The sequence below is a fragment of the Zingiber officinale genome, chromosome 2B, assembly GCF_018446385.1.
Source record: "Zingiber officinale cultivar Zhangliang chromosome 2B, Zo_v1.1, whole genome shotgun sequence".
NCBI classification, from domain to species: domain Eukaryota; kingdom Viridiplantae; phylum Streptophyta; class Magnoliopsida; order Zingiberales; family Zingiberaceae; genus Zingiber; species Zingiber officinale.
Window position 1 is genome coordinate 144739037 of NC_055989.1, and position 18052 is coordinate 144757088.

The 18052-nt window shown below is 36.7% G+C and overlaps 3 protein-coding genes across 4 annotated transcripts; 1 reads left to right on the plus strand and 2 right to left on the minus strand.

Moving 5' to 3' along the window:
* Positions 1-1399: 1399 nt before the first annotated feature.
* Positions 1400-3789, minus strand: LOC122047615 (transcription factor bHLH115-like). The gene is made up of 5 exons (XM_042609005.1): positions 3519-3789; positions 3359-3418; positions 2648-2725; positions 2367-2529; positions 1400-1867 (listed from the first exon to the last, which is right to left on the minus strand). Exons 1-5 carry the CDS (start codon positions 3626-3628, stop codon positions 1574-1576), a joined length of 705 nt encoding a protein of 234 aa, XP_042464939.1. The 5' UTR covers positions 3629-3789; the 3' UTR covers positions 1400-1573.
* A 1654-nt stretch (positions 3790-5443) lies between these two features.
* LOC122049634 (ATP-dependent Clp protease adapter protein CLPS2, chloroplastic-like) lies at positions 5444-8032 on the minus strand. The gene is made up of 4 exons (XM_042610994.1): positions 7742-8032; positions 6425-6523; positions 5825-5934; positions 5444-5736 (listed from the first exon to the last, which is right to left on the minus strand). The coding sequence occupies exons 1-4, from the start codon at positions 7989-7991 to the stop codon at positions 5653-5655; spliced, it is 543 nt and encodes a 180-aa protein (XP_042466928.1). The 5' UTR covers positions 7992-8032; the 3' UTR covers positions 5444-5652.
* Positions 8033-10156: 2124 nt separating this feature from the next.
* Positions 10157-17609, plus strand: LOC122047616. 2 transcript variants are annotated; one of them, XM_042609006.1, is made up of 9 exons: positions 10157-10486; positions 10953-11482; positions 12157-12256; positions 14108-14176; positions 14452-14548; positions 15548-15618; positions 16754-16815; positions 16900-17017; positions 17122-17609. In XM_042609006.1, the coding sequence occupies exons 2-9, from the start codon at positions 11151-11153 to the stop codon at positions 17200-17202; spliced, it is 930 nt and encodes a 309-aa protein (XP_042464940.1). In that variant the 5' UTR covers positions 10157-10486; positions 10953-11150; the 3' UTR covers positions 17203-17609. The 2 variants fall into 2 exon arrangements, with proteins under 2 accessions (XP_042464940.1, XP_042464941.1); XM_042609007.1 differs by lacking the exon at positions 10157-10486 and adding an exon at positions 10549-10850.
* Positions 17610-18052: the final 443 nt, after the last annotated feature.

An 18052-nucleotide genomic window follows, 5' to 3' on the forward strand; every position in this document is an offset into this window, starting at 1 on the left:
TTATAGTAGCTACGATAATATAAAATAAAATTAAAATTATTTGAAACTTAAATGATATTTTTTAAATCTAAAATCTAGTGTTACAAGTTATGACCTCTCAAAGTTTAGGATTTAATATTCATGTTGCAATAATTATAAAATCATAGTTACTATAATTTAATCTCTCAAAAAAATTTCATTTATAATGTAACAATAATAAAATCGTAATTACTATAACTATGTAATTGTTACAATTGTATGACTGTTAAATTATAGTAATTACAAAACAATAATTATTATAATGTAAATGATAAACTTTAAATTTTTGAAAATCATAATTTTTAATTCAGATTTAATCATAAGTCGCATAATATATTAAATAGATGTTACGGTGTGAAACTCGCAACCATCCAATTTGAGGCTCAAAAATTAATGTTTAAATTCTTTTCGAATATTTTTGAACAATTTTAATTTTTAAAAAAAATCTCATGGTATAGAAACTACGAACCTGTCGATTTAAGCGAGCCAAATTAAGAGAGATAATAATCTGTATAAACTACTACCGTACAGTGGAGACAGTAGGTACATCTTTTTATATAAAAAAAATCAACATGCGACGTTAAATTGGATAAAAAGAAAGCTCATTTTGCTTTTGCGTTAAAAAAAGTCAATCTTTACTATTCTAATATTTAAACTATATCGAGCTCAAATGAGTTCAAACACCCTGAATAACAAAAAACTAAGTTTGAATCGCGATTTTAGCAACTTAATTTTATTTTCGACTTAGGAATAAAATGAACATGAAAAATGAATTTTAGATGAATGGAGATAGTTTAAATCAAAATTATTAATAAAAAAGAGATTCAAAATTCAAGAAAGATCAATTTTCACTGATTTTTGATCCACTTGAAATTGAGAGCATTCTTTTCCCACCCGATTTAACTCTCCCGTCACCACCTATCACGAATCCAACAGTGAGTTCACGACAAGCTCACAGACATGGCCCAGCCACGAGTCCGAAACTACGTCACCGCAAGCTCACGGCCAGGTCGTCACAAGTTCTTTGCTTTTCCTTTTTCTTCCTGCAGTTCGCTTCTTTTCCTCTGCTGGTTAAACCTTACCAAATTGACTAACCCAACCTGTTAAGCTGAAGCAAGCTCACCGACATGGCTGAGCCACGAGCCTATAACTAAATCACCACAAACTCATGGCCAGTGGCGGATCCAGATAAAAAAGGAAGAGGGTGCTCAAAGAAGGGAGCTGAGGTTTATCTTCCTTCTCGCTGCCCCTCGGACTGCAGCATACTAGTGAAATTTTTCGGGAGCAAGGGAGTGCTCAAGCACACCCCCGCTCCTCCCTAGATCCACCACTGCTCATGGCTAGCTCGTTAAACCTTACTCAATCAACTAACCCCAACTGGTTAAGCTAAAGCATTCATTACCTGCTGTAAAGAAATGCTACAGGTAAACTCTTACATTTTGGAGGCTTACAAAGCTGGCAATTCAAGGAGTTGATTAATTAAAGTGTCAGGCAACTCTCATGCTTGCTGCGACATGAACAAGGGAATAGCATTTCAAGTGTTGGCAGCGAGATGTTAAGCATGAGGAGGCCAAAGCTTGGTGTCTTGTGTGGTATCCATGACGGCAGGCGGAAGCCACTGCCACATAGCCATGCCAGGGTAAGCCGCGAAGTGTGCTGGCTTGTTTGGAGGGGCCTGGACGCAAGGCAGAGCAAATGCAGCTGGGGCAGCGGCAGCATCAGGATGGAATGCGAGTGGATGAGGGATGTAGCTTGCTGGAGGCATGCTCAGAGCCTTGATTTGTTGTTCTAGCTTCTCTTTGTCGGCCTTCAGTTTCATCTTCTCGTCTCGAAGCTCATGTTTCTCCACCTACATTAATGAGAGTTAGCTGTGAAAAGGAATTTGAGTGCAGCAGTATGCAAATGATAAAAAGATGGGGGGAAAAAGACTTGAAACATTGCACTTTTAAACCGATAAGTCTAGTCTGCAAATATTTGTCTTAAAGAACAACAAAGCCAAAAACTATTTGTCGTCCCCTCCAACTACGGCACACACACACCACTCAATCCTCCAGACCACCATGAATTGGAGAAGAATAGGAAGAATGAAACTTTTCATGACTTTCCCAGTGTCCAGTATTTAACTAACAGCACGAAATACATGTATCACCATTTCACTAACTTAACATCATAGTTTCTGCATCCTAAGTTAAGTATTTTTGTGAGTCTATATATAGAAACCAATCTCGATAGACATATCCCACCACAAACCAAATAATGTTCCATGTCTGAACTTATTCGTAAGTTATCAATACAATGGTGGATACTTGTGAACAGAGCGAAAAAGAACATAAGGATAGGGGTCAGACCTTTAGATCCTTGATCACAGCTTGGAGTTTTTCATTTGACTTCTTTAGTTCTTCTGCTTCAGCTTTTAACTGCGTCAAAACACAAACCGCATCGCTCAGAATAGATGCTTTGTCAGACTTAGGAGGTCTACCAGGGTCCAAGATCGAAGACAGCTCTGAGAACCTAAGTAACAATTTTTTTGGCAATTAAAGTTGTTCACTTGACAGAAGAATGCATAAATTAACCATGTGAATCACAAGAAAACTATGATTTTGCAAGACATTAGTTTAAGAACAAGCACCTGTCATTCAACTTATCCCGCCGTATTTTTTCACGACAAGCTTTCGACTTAGGCCCAGTGCATGAGCCATCTCTTACCCTGTAAAATTAGAGTGCAAGAAAATTTAAGATGCCAACCCAACAATCCAATTTAGGAAGGAAGATGGGAAACACCAAAATCGGCACAAGCATGGTGCTGGAAAACCATGAGAAATTAACCAGACCGGAGCAAGCTTGGTTCTTGGCTATGGTTTAAAATTCTTGATATGTTCTACATAATATAAACATCAATCAATCTTCTTCCCCCTCCATAATTATTTGAACAAAGAAAAAAAGGCCATAATTTTAGGGTTCTTACTAATTTTTAAGAAGACTCACATGATAGATACGGAAGTACAAGTAGTAGATCTTCTGGAAGCAGGATATATGTACCGAGAGTAGTTCCCTTCCATAAGTATTTAACCAATGAAAAAGGCATAATTTTCTGTCTTTTTTAAGGAGATTCATATGATATTTATGGAAAAACAAAGCAGGTACCAGGAGTAGTTAGACATGATACAGATGTAAAAACATCCAAGCTTGTTTGTTTTATGATCTAAATTAGGACGAAAATCAAAAGTAGAAAAGAAAATGAGCATAATTCAATTCCTTCTAAAATTTATGTTCATATCAACACACACACACACAAAAAAAATTAACGCAGAATCAAACCCTAGATCGAGATAACACCAACCTCTTCCTCGAGCTTTCGACGGCACAACCATCAGCTGCGCAAGCCTCCTCGCATCCCACCCTGCCAAACACGTTCCATCCCATGCCCATCATTCAAGATACCCAAATCCACCAACTAATAGCACAATCAAAGCGAGAGGGAATAAGAGAAGTTCCCGCACTCGGCGGCGGCGTGAGGCGGCATGCCGCAGAAGCTCTCGATCGCGCACCGCAGCTCGCCGTCCGATCCGCCGGCGTCGATCCAGTAATCGTCGATGGAGTCGGCAGACATGGTAGAAGGGCGGGGAGAGGAGCAGCGCAGCTTCCCGTCGATCCGATCAAGGGAAGAGAAGCAAAACAATGCGTAAGGGAGAAGGAGAGGTAGAGAAGGGAAGGAGAGGAAGAGAAGGGAAGGAAGCGGTTTTGGTTTGGCGTGGAGTTGGGAGAATCGGAGAGCAGAGAAGCGGGTTTTATCGCCTTACCGTGGGCTCTCGAGAAACGAGCGCCAACCAAGGTGGAATCCGGGTTTTATTCAATTGACGACGTAGAAGTTCTAATATTTCACTCTGCACCTCGGTTTGTTTTTCTTTTTATAATATGTTTTTCTTTATTTCAATGAGATTAATATGTGTTTAACCATGAATTTCTTTCCGCCATTGACAATGATTAAAGAGCACTGTGGTACTGAATTTTAAAGACAATCTCATTTTAATGTTAAATTTTAAAAAATTAATATTGCTGTGATGTTAATTTTAAAATATAATATTATAGTGACGTTGGTTTTAAGATTTCCTTTTAAAATTATAAAATTAGATGCGTCTTTTAATACTTTTTAAATTTCAAGGTCCTTTCATCAACTGACGATTTTCCTTTTTGTTATTTTTTTTAAACTAAGTAATATGGTTCGATATGCTTGAGTGGGGCTAGTTTTTATTTTATTTTTCAAAATACAGCAATTAAATTACGAAATTAGCAAAGCAGTATTTAAAATTTTGTCCTCACTCGAAAATTAAATAGAATAATAATGTGATGTGCACGTGGTATCATTCTGCCATATAAAATAACGTACATAATTAATAAAGTACAAAAGTGATGCAAATTATGTCATATCCCATTTTCCCTATGACATAATTAATAAATGCAAATTATTTTTCAACAATATTTAAAAGTATCAAAACAATGTCATATCCCATTTTCCTAAAAGAAATATTCTTACTACAATAATATTATAATAATTTTATCAAAATTATTATAATATAAAATAAAATCATTCTCAATATTAGGGCAAAAGTCGACTACGAAATAGGTAAATCACGACTACCTATCTTTGAAATAATGATGAAATTTAAAATATATGACAACCTCTGAAATAACAATATTGCTATATATACAAAGAGGAGGATTGACACATTATTATCATATAATTTAATAGTCATGGATTGAATCGCAAAATTATTCTTATAATATAAGATGAGATTACATACCATAAATCTAAGATGGTCGGACTCTTCTTATATATTCCACATTAATGAGAATTTAGTACTATCGGACACCTAGATTATTAATAAAACAAAACTCCAACTTAATTAAATGGCTTCAATACTATTGTAATATATTTATTAAAAAAAAATACTATAACGTGTAGTAATTCTGTTCAAAATTACTGTAATATCTCTAATCAAAACAGCTATACGGGTAGTAATTTTGGCCAATCAAATTACGATATGTTAAAATAATTTTGAATAAAATTGATATTTTCAAGATGAAAAAATAAATCACTGTTTTAATATTTAAAAAAAAAAAACTGCGGCACCCCTTCAGTTTTGCCCTTTTATCGGAAGCTTGTTTTAAAATCCTGCAACATGCTATATGCCTCTTCTTATGTTGCATAAGAAGGGGAGAAAATATCTGTGAGCACTGCAAACAGAGGGCTAGGCTGGCTTTAACAAGTCTTATTGTATGTGTTAGAAGATATAATTGTAATAAAAGATGAATATTAGACTCACTCTAGGTATCATTCACAGTACATCCCCATATTATGTGAAGAAAATAAATTACGGGATCAACATATAGCCGACCGCTAAGTTGACTAAGGTAGAGGACCATGTGTTAGAAGACATTATTGTTGGTATGCAATGTAGATTGAATTTACCATTCAACAACTATTAAATCATATGCTTATGGAACTGACAAAGAATGTAAAATGAGCAACAAAAACAATGAGAAAGATTCGCTCTGTCAAAACTATACTCAATTTGTTAGTCTTCCATAAGATCGAGTGAGAAAATCCAAGGGCTTGATGCTACTGCTAGTTCTTCATGTTTCCAAGTTGGAATCTGCTTCTATTGCTGATCGCAATCCATGAAGGGTCATCATGTGGGCGTAGAATTCCGCATGCTCCTGTTCAATTATATAAAAGTAAGCGATAAGCTTGTAGCGACAAATGGGTGGAATTTGATAGTTTGTGTGTTTCGGGCTTTCTGAGCACCTTGACAGTAATGATAACCAATGCGGCGCCCATCTCCCGCGATTCATGAAAGAGCTCCCTAGCGAGATCGGAAGTAACTGAAGGAACAACTTGTGGCAACACATTTTTGACTGCAAAAGGGCAAAGGAAGCTTCAGAAGAAATCATTAACAACGATTTTACAGTGTATAATTATTAGATTTCACTAATAAAGTTGACACTTAGGTATTTTCAGGTTCTTGATGACAATTAAAGTTTAGAGATTGAGCAATTGACTAACAAAACACAAATCATTTATATGATAAATTGATAATAGTATATTTTTAACCATTAATTTATGATTATCCAAATGTTTAAAGTTTAAATACAAGAAATTTTACATGTTTGATGAAAGCAGCTATAACTATTTGAAAGGATACTAATTCCAATGTCATTCATCATACATACACACATAAAACTTAAATTTCCCAATCAGTGGGATTGTGAGAAGGTATGTTATGTGTGTGAATAGATGGCCAAAACGATTTATATTTTGTGAAAACTAAGAACCTTATCCTAATGACAAATGACGAGAAACAAAGCTATTGTGCACCTTGAGAGAAAGAAAGAATAATCAACATACCAAGTTTTTCAGTGTGCTTTTGGTCGTCAATAAGCAGAACTTTATAGTTGTCTCCTCTTCCCACTCCCCTCCTTGTAGTAAGCCGACCGATATCCCCACCTAGAACATGAGCAAAAAATTTGGATACATGATTAACTTCAGTGTACCTGGAGCCTAGATTGAAACAAATCAGATGCTACTTGGTTTTTGAAATCATGAAAGAAACTTCAACTAAGTTCCTCTCGTGTTTTCACATAAAAACTTTCGACTTAGTTGATGTGATAAGCCTAAGGATAAATTCTAGAGGATGTTTTGGATATAGATTACTATAGTCATAAGTTGTTGGTTTGATTAACACTGATTTACTTATTAGCTTCTGCTTCACCATTGAAGGTGATGTTCAATCAACATGGTGAATTACACAACACAAAGTAATTGTATCGACACAAAAGGGTGGTGGTTGCATTCCAAGTGACCTCCACAAAGTCCTTTATTTATAATATTATCAACTTTTCTGGTCACCACTAATCCATCCTCGTCGAATAAGAAAATACCAAATCATCCTTCATCTTAAATCACACCACGGTGATATAAGCCAACATTGCACAAATACGATATGTGGGGAAATAACTGGAGGCATTTGCAGTCAATATTGAATTACTTAAGTTAATACAAAATCAATGTGGCTTAGTTGGGTTTAGATGAACCAAAAAAGTTTTTTTTTTTCTTTATCTACACATGTGGACGGCAAATATGCAGAGATGTTTTTTTTTTTAAACTATGATATAAGCTATCAACTAATTCCTGGTCACACAACATTGATTTAGTTGAATGGAACATCAAGAACTTAAGGTAGTGTAGCTAGAACAGTCTAACTTTTGAACATGGATATTTTTAGGACACTTAGAGCACTTGAGATTTTTCTGTTTTGTTCAAGTTTTCATTGAACAAAATAATAGGCGAGAAGGTTGATGATTAAAACTCTCTGCTTTGTATTTGAACTACTAAAAGATTATCTCTAGCATCTACAATGGCCTCTAAAAGTATTGATAAACAATTACAGAATTTTAATCACCATTAATTGTTTTTTCGATAGAATTGTGTCCTTCAAGAAACGCTACCTTAAGTTCTTTGGATCAACAAAAATACCCAGCGTTCATTTTCTTGGCAAAGTGGAAAAAGTTGAGTGCACGATGAAGCCATGAATGAGAAATCATACATAAATATCGATTTCTATTGATCAAAGAACACAAACGCAACCAAAAAGGGGGAAAATTTTGACGGCAGCTAAAGAAAACAAGATCGATCTACAAGATCATATTAAGATTAGTAGATTACCTTCCTGGACTTGAGGAACGGCATCGAACTGGGACAGATCGAAGGTAGGTCGCTCCAAGAGACCAGATCCTCCCTTCGAATCCCCAAAACCTGCGATCACAGAGATCGGACCGGTAATGGCGGCGCCCAACCTCACGCCGACCATTCGCTTGATCGGGGAAGCGTAGGAGGTGGAAATGGGGAGAGAAGGAGGGCAAGGAACGGGCATGGCGAGGAAGAAGTTGACGGCGCCTCTGGAGCTAATCGCCATGGGCAACGACAAAGAAAGCACAAGTGGGAGGAGGGGCTTTATTTGCGATACATATATATTATTCGAGGTTGGCATGGAAAGAATATACGAAGGAGATGGGGTGTGTCTAGTGTAATTTAAAATAATGCAGGGTTTAGATAAAATAATTATTGAATTGGGAAATATCAATTCATTCCTAAAAGTTTTAAAACTTCAATTTCATTATATTTTGTTCACTATTACTTTTAAAAGTTAAATACTAAAATATGGATGCTTAGAAAGATCTTTAACCACTTTTAATAAAAAAAATCTTCGCCGCCACCGTATGGTAAAAACAGGTAAAGTACTTGTCCCATCATTCTATGACCTATCAGTTAGTTATTTAAGAATTAATATGGAAAAGATAAATCATGATGCCTCAAAAGACAAATAAATAAAGGGTGAATTACACAGAATTAGATTTGGCCATTATTTTTTTCAATGAAAAGGTAAATACATATTATCAAAATACACAATTATATAAAATGATCCTGGAACCCCTATCTCATGTCTGATGAATTGTCAGATCATACATGTGCTCACTCGTGTATCAACTCTGGCATACTCTACAGTGCATGTTGGTTGTGTGCTCATCTTCAGTACCACCTATTGAGCAAAGGTACCAATCAGTATCGCCTATGATCTCTATTCATACTGCTCATGCCTCGTCATCCTGATATGTATCCATACTCCTTATGCCTCATTTTCACTGTCCATACTCTATCATGTGCCCTCTTGACTTGGCCACCATGAATGTGCAAATAGTGGTTGATGTTGAACATGATAATGATTATTCTGAAAGTGAAATTTCAACCAAGAATTCTAGAGAAAGACATGTGAAAAAGTATGCAAATAACAACTAAACAAAGTTTAAATAAACATGTGGAAAAGTATGCAAATAACAACTAAACAAAGTTTAAATAGACCCTAGTCCTAACCATGCAAAAAAGGAAAATAACCTTAATTTAATGGTAAAATCTCATTTGGAGTTCACCTGTTCCACATACGGCGACGAAACATGACCGTGTCAGTAGACACAGTCTTACCGTGCTTAGGAGTGGTCGGCCGCGTTTTCTGTTAGAAACTCCCTTGTTAAGAAGTCAAGTGAACATGATCATGTCAGAAAACATACATTGGTTGTTTTGTGTGTCGAAAATCTTGTCTGCATCTCAACGCGACACGGAATGGAACACGATCATGTCTTTGGACACAAGCTGACCATGTTTCTTGCTAGAACTCTTGGTTGCTCCTTGCCAAGGGACATAATAAAACACAGTCGTGTCAGATAACATGAACAAATTGTGTTAGGTAATATGGACGGGCCATGTTCCTGGATCCCTCCCATATCTACATCAGTGGCCTAGCTTAGTCATCCTTTATGTGTCGTTGTTTGATCGATGAAGCAATTCTAGGTAAACAAGAAGATGTAGTAAGTACAGATTTAGATAGTGAGGAAAAAAAATATTATTGTCCAATTTTAACATATGAAAAATGAGATAAAAATCCTAAGCCAAATTTGTGACCAAAGCTGTTATAATAGCATTAGTCGTTCTAAGAAAGAAGGATATTTTAGGAAAACAAATTAAGATAAAGTGTGTCTTTTTTATAATTTTTAAATCAAAAGTACGTCGTTTGATAATAATAAAAATAAGGGTGCTTTTTAAGTTTTTGCTAGGGTTTAAATATAGCGTCCGCTACCTTGCACACGAGATTCCGGTCCCCAAACCGTTTTATTTCTAGACCCACTTTACATTTCATTTCAAGAACGGCTACCCCACGACACCTACCCGTGCTCGGAATGGGAATCACGCTGGCCCCATTTCGGTCTCCACTGACAAGTTCGGTAACAATACGCGAGAATAAAAAGGAAAGGGCGAAGAATCTTGACCTTAATTTTAAGAAATTGATTTGACGGTACGGTGTGGATTCGAGATTCCCTCGGTCGGTGCAACGAACTCGACCGATTCCCATCGTCCGATCAGGATCTTCAGAATCGAAGGGAGGTGATCATGCCACCTGTCGCCGTTAGAACTCGAGTCTTTGCCGCCAAAGGGGCAGCGGTCGTAATTAAGCTGGACTTGAGGGGCGGATGGCGGCGTCCGCTTTAGCTAAAGAAGGCGAGGGCGGTGGTGGAACGGGATGGCCACTGCGCCAGCTGCTAGAAATCTGGTACCGCGGAAGGAGGAGTAGGAGGAGGAGATTTGGGAAGCGAGAAGGGAAGCAAGAGTGGAGGCGTAATGGCAACGAACGGGAGAAGATTTGAGGGAAGCATGGGGTAAAAAAAAGAGAAAAAAGGCAGTGGAGGAGGGAGCGGAAGGATTGGCTTCTTATATCGGCGTCCAGATTCGCTCTGCTTCTTTCGAATTCCGGAGATCCGCTGCTATCGTTCTCTGCTCGGAGAAGGAGGGGCCTTTTTTTGTGCCTTCCCATTGGAGAGAAGAGAAAGCAGTGACGCGGAATAAAAAAAGGAGGAAAAGGTTCGAATCTCGTTGGGATTTTGTTGTCTGTGCGCATTGATTGGCCACTGGTGTTACTGGAGACTGGTTTTGATTTCTTAACGTCGTCACTTTGTGCTGTTTTTAGTTTCCTTTTTCCCCCCTTCTTAATGTTCGAGAGATTTTCTCGTCTTGGTTGTTTGGGGAATCTTTATGTGGCTCTGATTAGTTGAGGTTAGGGTTTTTATGAATGCGATGGATGGCAAAATGATTCCTTTTGAAGGGTGCAAATTTGAGAGGTCCTCCGTGTGGAACTTCAGATTGATGTTTTGGGGGTCTATATTGCCTTCAATTGTTTGTGGAATCTGATCAACGTATCGTTTTGCAAGCACTAAGTTTGTCTCTGGTTGTTGAGCAGACTTTCGAATCTGAGGCTCGCGATTGATAAAATTGTTGTATTTTCTTCTGTTGAATTTTACTAATTTCATTTCCCTGGATTATATTGCAGGTGAGTGTAATTTTCTAGCCTTTTCGAAGTGGAATTTTCTCCGTGATGGAGAAAATTTTGCCTATGTGCCATTAGAAACGGCTGGTGTTGGAATCTTTCTGGACATTTGTCTCTTGAGATTTCTTTTTGCTATATGGTTATGGTATAATTATGGCTAGTTCATCATAAATTGGCATCATCTACGTGCAATATTAGAAGATGGAGACTACTACTAACAATGGTTCTCAGCAAAAAAGTATAGGTTCTTCATTTAGTCATCCTAGCATGGTCTCTTTCCAGCCAGGAACAGTAGATAGCTCAACAGAGATGGTTAATGGTTACATACCCACTTTTGATGGAAACAGTAGCATGGCCAGCATTTTTATGTGCGCTGGCTCTGGTGTGATCAATCACATGGATACAGCAACTCAAGCTCAGTACACTCCTGGATCTGTTCTTCAGGAACTGATGCCTAGGTTTACAAATGTTTCTGGTTCACCTGCGTATTGGTCCCCAGGAGAAGTTGATATATTAAACAGAGGCCTCATAAGGTATGTATCAAAATTTTCTCAAATCCAGTTGCAATTTCTGGTGATTGGTAATGTTCACGCTATCATCGGTAGTCAGGGACACAAGTCTTGCCAATGCAGTTGTGGCATGACAAGTTTTTTTTCATTGTCTAGAATTTGTTGAAGGTGAGAATGGAGAATGTGGTTTAGTTCTCATAGAAAAGGGTAATTTAATTATTCAACACTTCAAAAAAAATTCCCCTCCATTTTCACCCATAATTGGGCAGATACAAAAGTAATAAATAATTATACTAACTTTCTATCAGTTACTTTTCCTCCTTAAGTCAATCCGCCCAAGTAAACAACAAATAAAAAGTTTTCCCTTGTTTCAACTGAAGCATACTAACTCCGTAACTTTTGTAATACTTATCTTTATGGTGACTGTGAAGCACCACATTGACTAAGTTGCCATTTTTATTCTTTGTAATTTTCACTTGAATTGGATCTGGATCTTCTTCCATATAAATCATTCTCTTGACAGGATTATTCTTTTGCTTTCTTTGGGGCATGAACTTCTTTTGTTATGTCTGTATAATTTGGTACTCAAAGCATAACTTAGATTCACATGTTTTTCAGATTTTAATTTCTATAACTTTGAATTTACTGTAATTTTTTTTCCTTTCATCCTACATCAAGTATTTGTTTGTGTTTGATAGCTTTGCAAGTGAATCGAGTATACAACAGTACTCCAAGATAGCTGCTATGCTGCCTCAGAAGACTATACGGGATGTTGCTTTGAGATGTCAATGGATTATTGTAAGCTTCTTTATTTACTACAACGACTTGAGGTAGTTTTTTCAACCATAGCTTCACCTATATGTATTATCAGGACTTAGGACAGTCTCTTTCCATCAAAATTTCAGATATGTTGGTTGGGATAATCATTTTCTTCTACAAAAGCTTTGGTTAAAAACTCTACCTCACGTCCTCACCTTTTCTAAGAGACCAAGCTGACATTTTTCTTTACTTCAAAACTGTTAGTGGAAGAAGACCTGACTATATGTATGCTGAAGAACCCTTATCTTTATAACCTTTAAGGGGGTGCTTGGTTGGATGGTATGAGAGTGAGGAATGGGAAAGGGATTGAAAGTGGGTGTTTGGTTTGGGGGATTAGTGGTGAGTCCCATGGATTCATTACCCTAAACATGGGAATGAGCCATTCCCTAGTAAAAGGAGGGGAATGGGAAAACCCCCATTTCCATTCCCTACTTCTATCAATCCCATTCTTATTCCCATTCCCTTCAATGAACCAAGCACCCCCTAAGTGATTGGATATAACTGGAAGAGGATCTGCTTGGGCAACCACCACATGAGAACTGAATGATGTCTTTCTCAACTCATTTTCAAAGAAATAGAGAAAAGTTAAAGTTGCTGCTTCAAAGATTAATAATATTGTAATTTATAAATAATGTTCTTAAACAATTCGATACATATAGAAAGATTTTAAGTACAATCTGATTTGCCTTTTGTCATTGGAAGGTTTTGATTATCACATAAGGCACACAAGCATGTTGCACCTGCGAAGCATACCTACTGATACTGAATTGGCCATGAGAGTTTGTTGCATTCATTTTTTTAATATTTCTGCAATTAGAATTTTAGTGTTGCTCTGTGACTCACCTTGCTTGGCCTCCATATCAAATTGTGCCAAATGAAATATCATAGTTTTCTGCTATGTACAATCAAATCCAGATTAACTTCTGTTAAAGGAGCTAATATGTAGTTAATCGTAACTTGTGCTACCAGACACACTCAACTAGGATCATCTATGAACCTCCAGTTAGCAAATATCAGGTCTGAAGAACCCACATCTACAGAGGATATTTTCATTTGGAAAATGGAATTTAAGAAATGGTAGGTATTATAATTGTAGGAGTCAAAAATAGTTATAACTGGGCCAACTTTGCCTCACTGAACTTACTTACAATTGGCATCACTTATCATTATCAGCATCCTGGGGGTTGCACATGCAAACAAGCGAGCTTGGCTACAGAAAAATGAAGCTGTTCATCTCCAAGCCAGACCCATTATTTTAGATTTTACTTGTAGTGCTAGTCATACTTTTTTCCTTCCTGTTACTAATGGTCCGTTTTGGATTACATGTCAATATCTACTTGTTTCAGATACCAAAGAGGAAGGGGTGTATGGGAGACTTTCAAAACCAACATTTTACAGTTTTTCTTCCCTTTTCAAGTTTCAGACACATTGTCACATGCATACTAAACACTTTCATCTTTAATACCCTGGTAAACCTACCTCGGTACATGCTTCAAATGCCAATTGCTAATAGGGTAGATGAATGATTGATGATCACATGACAGTTATTATTAACTAAGGCCAATATGGCCATGAAGAAGCACCAAGAAACATATTAACACAAAGTAGTAACGCCAAAATTTTAGAACGTGAATTGCTCTAATACTTCAATACAAAGAAGAAGTGTGACCATTTTTCCTACTAACAACATTTATTTTTAAATGAGTTAAACAGCTAAAGTATTTTACTAGCAAAACTCTTAGCATGCTTTAACTGCTAGGTAAATGGATAATTTTTCCCCACTCATATACTCGATTTTAAAATTAGTCAATGTATTGACCTCTCTTGCAGAACAAGGAAAATGTAAAAAGGAGGAAGACAGGAGAATATTATGCATCAAAAATGATGAAAGACACGAAGGTAACCCTTAGACCCAGAGTCTTGTGACAGGAAGTCAGTATAAAGTCTTGATTGGGATCGTATTGAACTAATCTAGAGAATGTGTGTGTGTGTGTGTATTTAAAAAAAATCTGAGTGTTTGATTTATATTATTCTCACCTGGATTATATATTCTTCGTGAGACATGTATGATATTAACTGTGAAGCTTTAGCGCTTGGATGCCCATTGACATTTTTAGCTTGTGCTGTCATTGAATAAGTTGCAGCCTTGTTTCTTTTTTCTTTTGATGTTTTAGGAAAGGATGACAGGCATTCCCTCAGCAAGTACTTCTATGGCTCCTGATCTACTAACAATGCATCATTTGAACATCCATGATCAACTTCTATCTGAAGGTCACGTACTGTACTGTTACATTTTATCAAAAGTTATTGAGTTTTCACTTTTCTCCTTTGACAGAAATGCGTTAGAATCCTTCATTTACATTTTACCAGTACTCTGACTATACATTTGCACACACACACAAGCCTTTTCACATTTTTTAGTGCATAACCATGGGAATCCTTAGGTATATTGACTAGATTTTTTTTTTCTGACTAGAACAATGTGGATTAGGAATGCATTTGAAGCTAAAATAGACATAATAATTGAGCTAGTCCATTAGTTAGGATTCAAGATACTACATCAAAATGGAAAAAACTTGGAGCTCCACATGTTTCTCCATAGTAACTCAAGTCAGGTTTAATTTCAATTTTCCTTTACACATGCTTTCTGCTAATGGTATTTTGTGAAGCATTCTATGTTTCACTTTTTGTTCTTTCATTAATGTATTACTTGTGTTACCTGTTCTGGTGCAGTAACACATTCTATGTATTACCTGTTTGGCTGGCAATCAGTGTCCTCTCACTGGCATCTAGGCCATCTTGAAGCACTAATATAGTTGTTTCAAATGTCCTCATGATGATCTGATTATGTTCTCATTAAAACACCATTCCCTGCACATCTTTTTTCATCTGGACTATTTTTTTCTCCATCTAAATTATACTTCTTGATGTTTTCTTCCATCTAAATTCTACCTTGTACATTAATATTGCATAGACTCTAATACTAAATATATTGCTTGCCAATGACCTCCCATTCCCCTAAAAATACTATATCATCTATTCAACCATCGTTCTCGAGAGAGAGAGTGCTTTATGGTCAATATCACAAACAAAAGCAACAATTCAAGCTCCTCTAAGTGTGCTTGTGTAGATTTGAAATCTTTTAATTATTACCAAAAGTATGCTACAGCATGTCAAAGTCATCTTGTTTCTTCTCATTTTAATTCATGAGCTTTCATATAATTTGTATTATTATTGTTATTTTGCTTAGATTTGCTGCTTTGGATGCAGAAATGAAGAGTATTCTCATAAAAAATGAAACATGTCTAAGAGCAATTGCACAAAATCTTGAGGGAGGCATGGTTTGTTATCTTATACCCTCTTTCCTTTTTATAGTTGGCTTTTTATTCACATCATTTTTAGACTAATTTGATCGCGTATATTTTCTTAGTTTATTTGTTATTGTTCTTTGTAGTTTCAATTGTAGTAGGTGTTAAGGACCAATGGCCTGATTAGGGGTGAATAGATGTTGAATACTCGCAAAAGTACAACTGAATTCAATCATTATCAATCACGTGTGATGAAACCTCACATGCTAGAGAGCTCTATGCAAGAATGAAACCTCACAAGTTAGAAAGTTTGATCCAAACCTATGGATGTCCACTCGATGATGAAACCTTAAAAGGATGAAAACTGGGCCAAAACAAATGAGATTTCTAATCTCCTCTCACACTAACAATAGAAATCAAGTCCTAGAGAGGCCCTGGCGTATGACCTAAATAAATGATAATATAATCCTTGGTGAGAAGAATATTACCAATGGATAGACAAGAGAATCATCAAAAATGCTTTTAAGCTTAACCTTAACTGTCATACTTATTCTGCCTCTACCAAAAGTCTTTAAGTCTATCTATCCCTTAAAAATTTGACCATTGAAACCAATGTTCAAATCTTTGGTAGCTCATGTGATGGAATAGAATATGCATTCGATAAATTGATAATAACATGTGTTTGTCTTTTATAAACATAATGAACAGCACAAGTGAAAGCTACATAGATGAATCTGAAATGAATAGGTCAAGTATGATAGGAGGAGCAGAAGAATCAGGTAGGAGATAAATCTCCTTCCTTGAGAACAATCCACATGCCTTCTGGCCTGAGATCAAAAAACCAAAGAGTACCTTAATTGCAGTTGAACATTGTCTTGTTTTGCATATCGATATCTTTCTTCAACAAGACTGTGTGAAATGTTGACACTTAACGACGTAGTTGTATGTTGTTCATTTGTGCACTGCTTTTACCTTCAATGCATCTGAAGCTCAGATGACCCTTGGCTCGCCCAGTTACTTTTGTTTTCCAATAATAAAAAACAATGTACCTTGATGCCTTGAGCAAAGTCCTGTGAAAGACATGCTGTTGTCTTGATCATTCTTTTCAAATTTCAGCTTATCTTCATTGCCATTCTTGGTCACTTAAAATTATGTCCTCAAATTGCAGATGCAAAACAACTTAAGTTTGTTCCGTTATATGAGAAACAACATTGCCACCGCGGAGAATAGGTAATCATTTTTTCCCTTTGTTCTACCTTCTGTCTCTACACGCACATTTTGTTGACAATAATTTCGAAACATAACATACTTCAGAATAAATACTCTACCTAGAGGAATGAACCAACTTCCTGGGTCATTGAAACAAATACCTCCTATTCCAGTATCCGCAAACGATGAGCTTCTCAGCAGCCTCATACCTCTGAATAAACATGTAAGTTTCATCTCTATGCATTTGTTGCTTCCTTCAGCCGGCATTTTCTTTCTAAACACACCCTTTATGTTTTCAAAACACCCCGAAATGTTCAATTCTTGAAGGTTATCTACACCACACCTGGTGGAAGCAGCAGTAACTTGCAGTCGGATCCAACATGCTACAGACCTCCTAATACAGGTTGACTTAATGAACTCAATTATGTAAGATTCTCTCACAAAATTCTGCACAACCTCTCTTCCCAGCTTTCTCGATAGAGTGTTCGGTCGGGAAACCATCAGAAGAGGAGCTGTAAATAGTAGTAGTAGTGAACCAGGCACAAGGTTACAAGAAACCTCCTTTCCAAGGTTATGCTTCACCAACCCAATTCTGATCATATATTTGTGTTTATTTGCTGCACGAGAGGGAGAAAATGATCAATTCATTTGCTGTTTTATCATATCATGCTTGATCATGCTCTCAGGAAATGAAATTAACAAGAACAGAATAATTATTTTTAAAGAAATGGAATTAAAGTAAACACAGAAGAAATGAATTATTTGTGGGTAATTGTGTCTTCTCAAATCATTCTCTGTATTGAAACTTCAGCTTGCTAAGTGTGTTTTTATGGCACCATAATTCTACCTTGAGCGACGAGGTTGGATTGTTTGTGATAGGTTGAATCCGACAAGTAGGCTATAACGATGGTCGATTTCTTGCTTCACTTTGTCGTCGTCACCACCTTGCTCCCAATCTTCACCTCGATTGTGAATGGTATCATTCGTTATTGATCTATAAAGGCCTCCTTCCTTTTGTTGTTGCGATGGAACACTACTTTGAGGCTATGGAATATTGGCCGACCTGACATAGATAGGGATCAAAGGATGGTGACACATGACGCAGGTAGAAGCTGAAGGAAATCTTAGGCAGTCAGGAGGGGAACACTATCTTGCTACGGAGATACTGAGGCGAGCGAATTATCTTTTACCATCAGGAACACTATCTTGCCATGTCATTCATGTATGAAGAATGTCGACCCTAGATTTTGAAAGGTCT

Excerpts from the sequence above, each read along its gene's own strand:
- LOC122047615 (XM_042609005.1), bottom strand. The coding sequence starts at position 3,628 with ATGTCTGCCGACTCCATCGACGATTACTGGATCGACGCCGGCGGATCG. Across the intron at positions 3,419-3,518 it reads CCGCCTCACGCCGCCGCCGA|GGTGGGATGCGAGGAGGCTT; the intron begins GTGCGGGAACTT and ends CGTGTTTGGCAG. Across the intron at positions 2,726-3,358 it reads GTCGAAAGCTCGAGGAAGAG|GGTAAGAGATGGCTCATGCA; the intron begins GTTGGTGTTATC and ends CTAATTTTACAG.
- LOC122049634 (XM_042610994.1), bottom strand. The coding sequence starts at position 7,991 with ATGGCGATTAGCTCCAGAGGCGCCGTCAACTTCTTCCTCGCCATGCCC. Across the intron at positions 6,524-7,741 it reads CGTTCCTCAAGTCCAGGAAG|GTGGGGATATCGGTCGGCTT; the intron begins GTAATCTACTAA and ends CTCATGTTCTAG. Across the intron at positions 5,737-5,824 it reads TGGTTATCATTACTGTCAAG|GAGCATGCGGAATTCTACGC; the intron begins GTGCTCAGAAAG and ends ATAATTGAACAG.
- LOC122047616 (XM_042609006.1), top strand. The coding sequence starts at position 11,151 with ATGGAGACTACTACTAACAATGGTTCTCAGCAAAAAAGTATAGGTTCT. Across the intron at positions 12,257-14,107 it reads TGAGATGTCAATGGATTATT|AACAAGGAAAATGTAAAAAG; the intron begins GTAAGCTTCTTT and ends CCTCTCTTGCAG. Across the intron at positions 14,177-14,451 it reads AAATGATGAAAGACACGAAG|GAAAGGATGACAGGCATTCC; the intron begins GTAACCCTTAGA and ends TTGATGTTTTAG.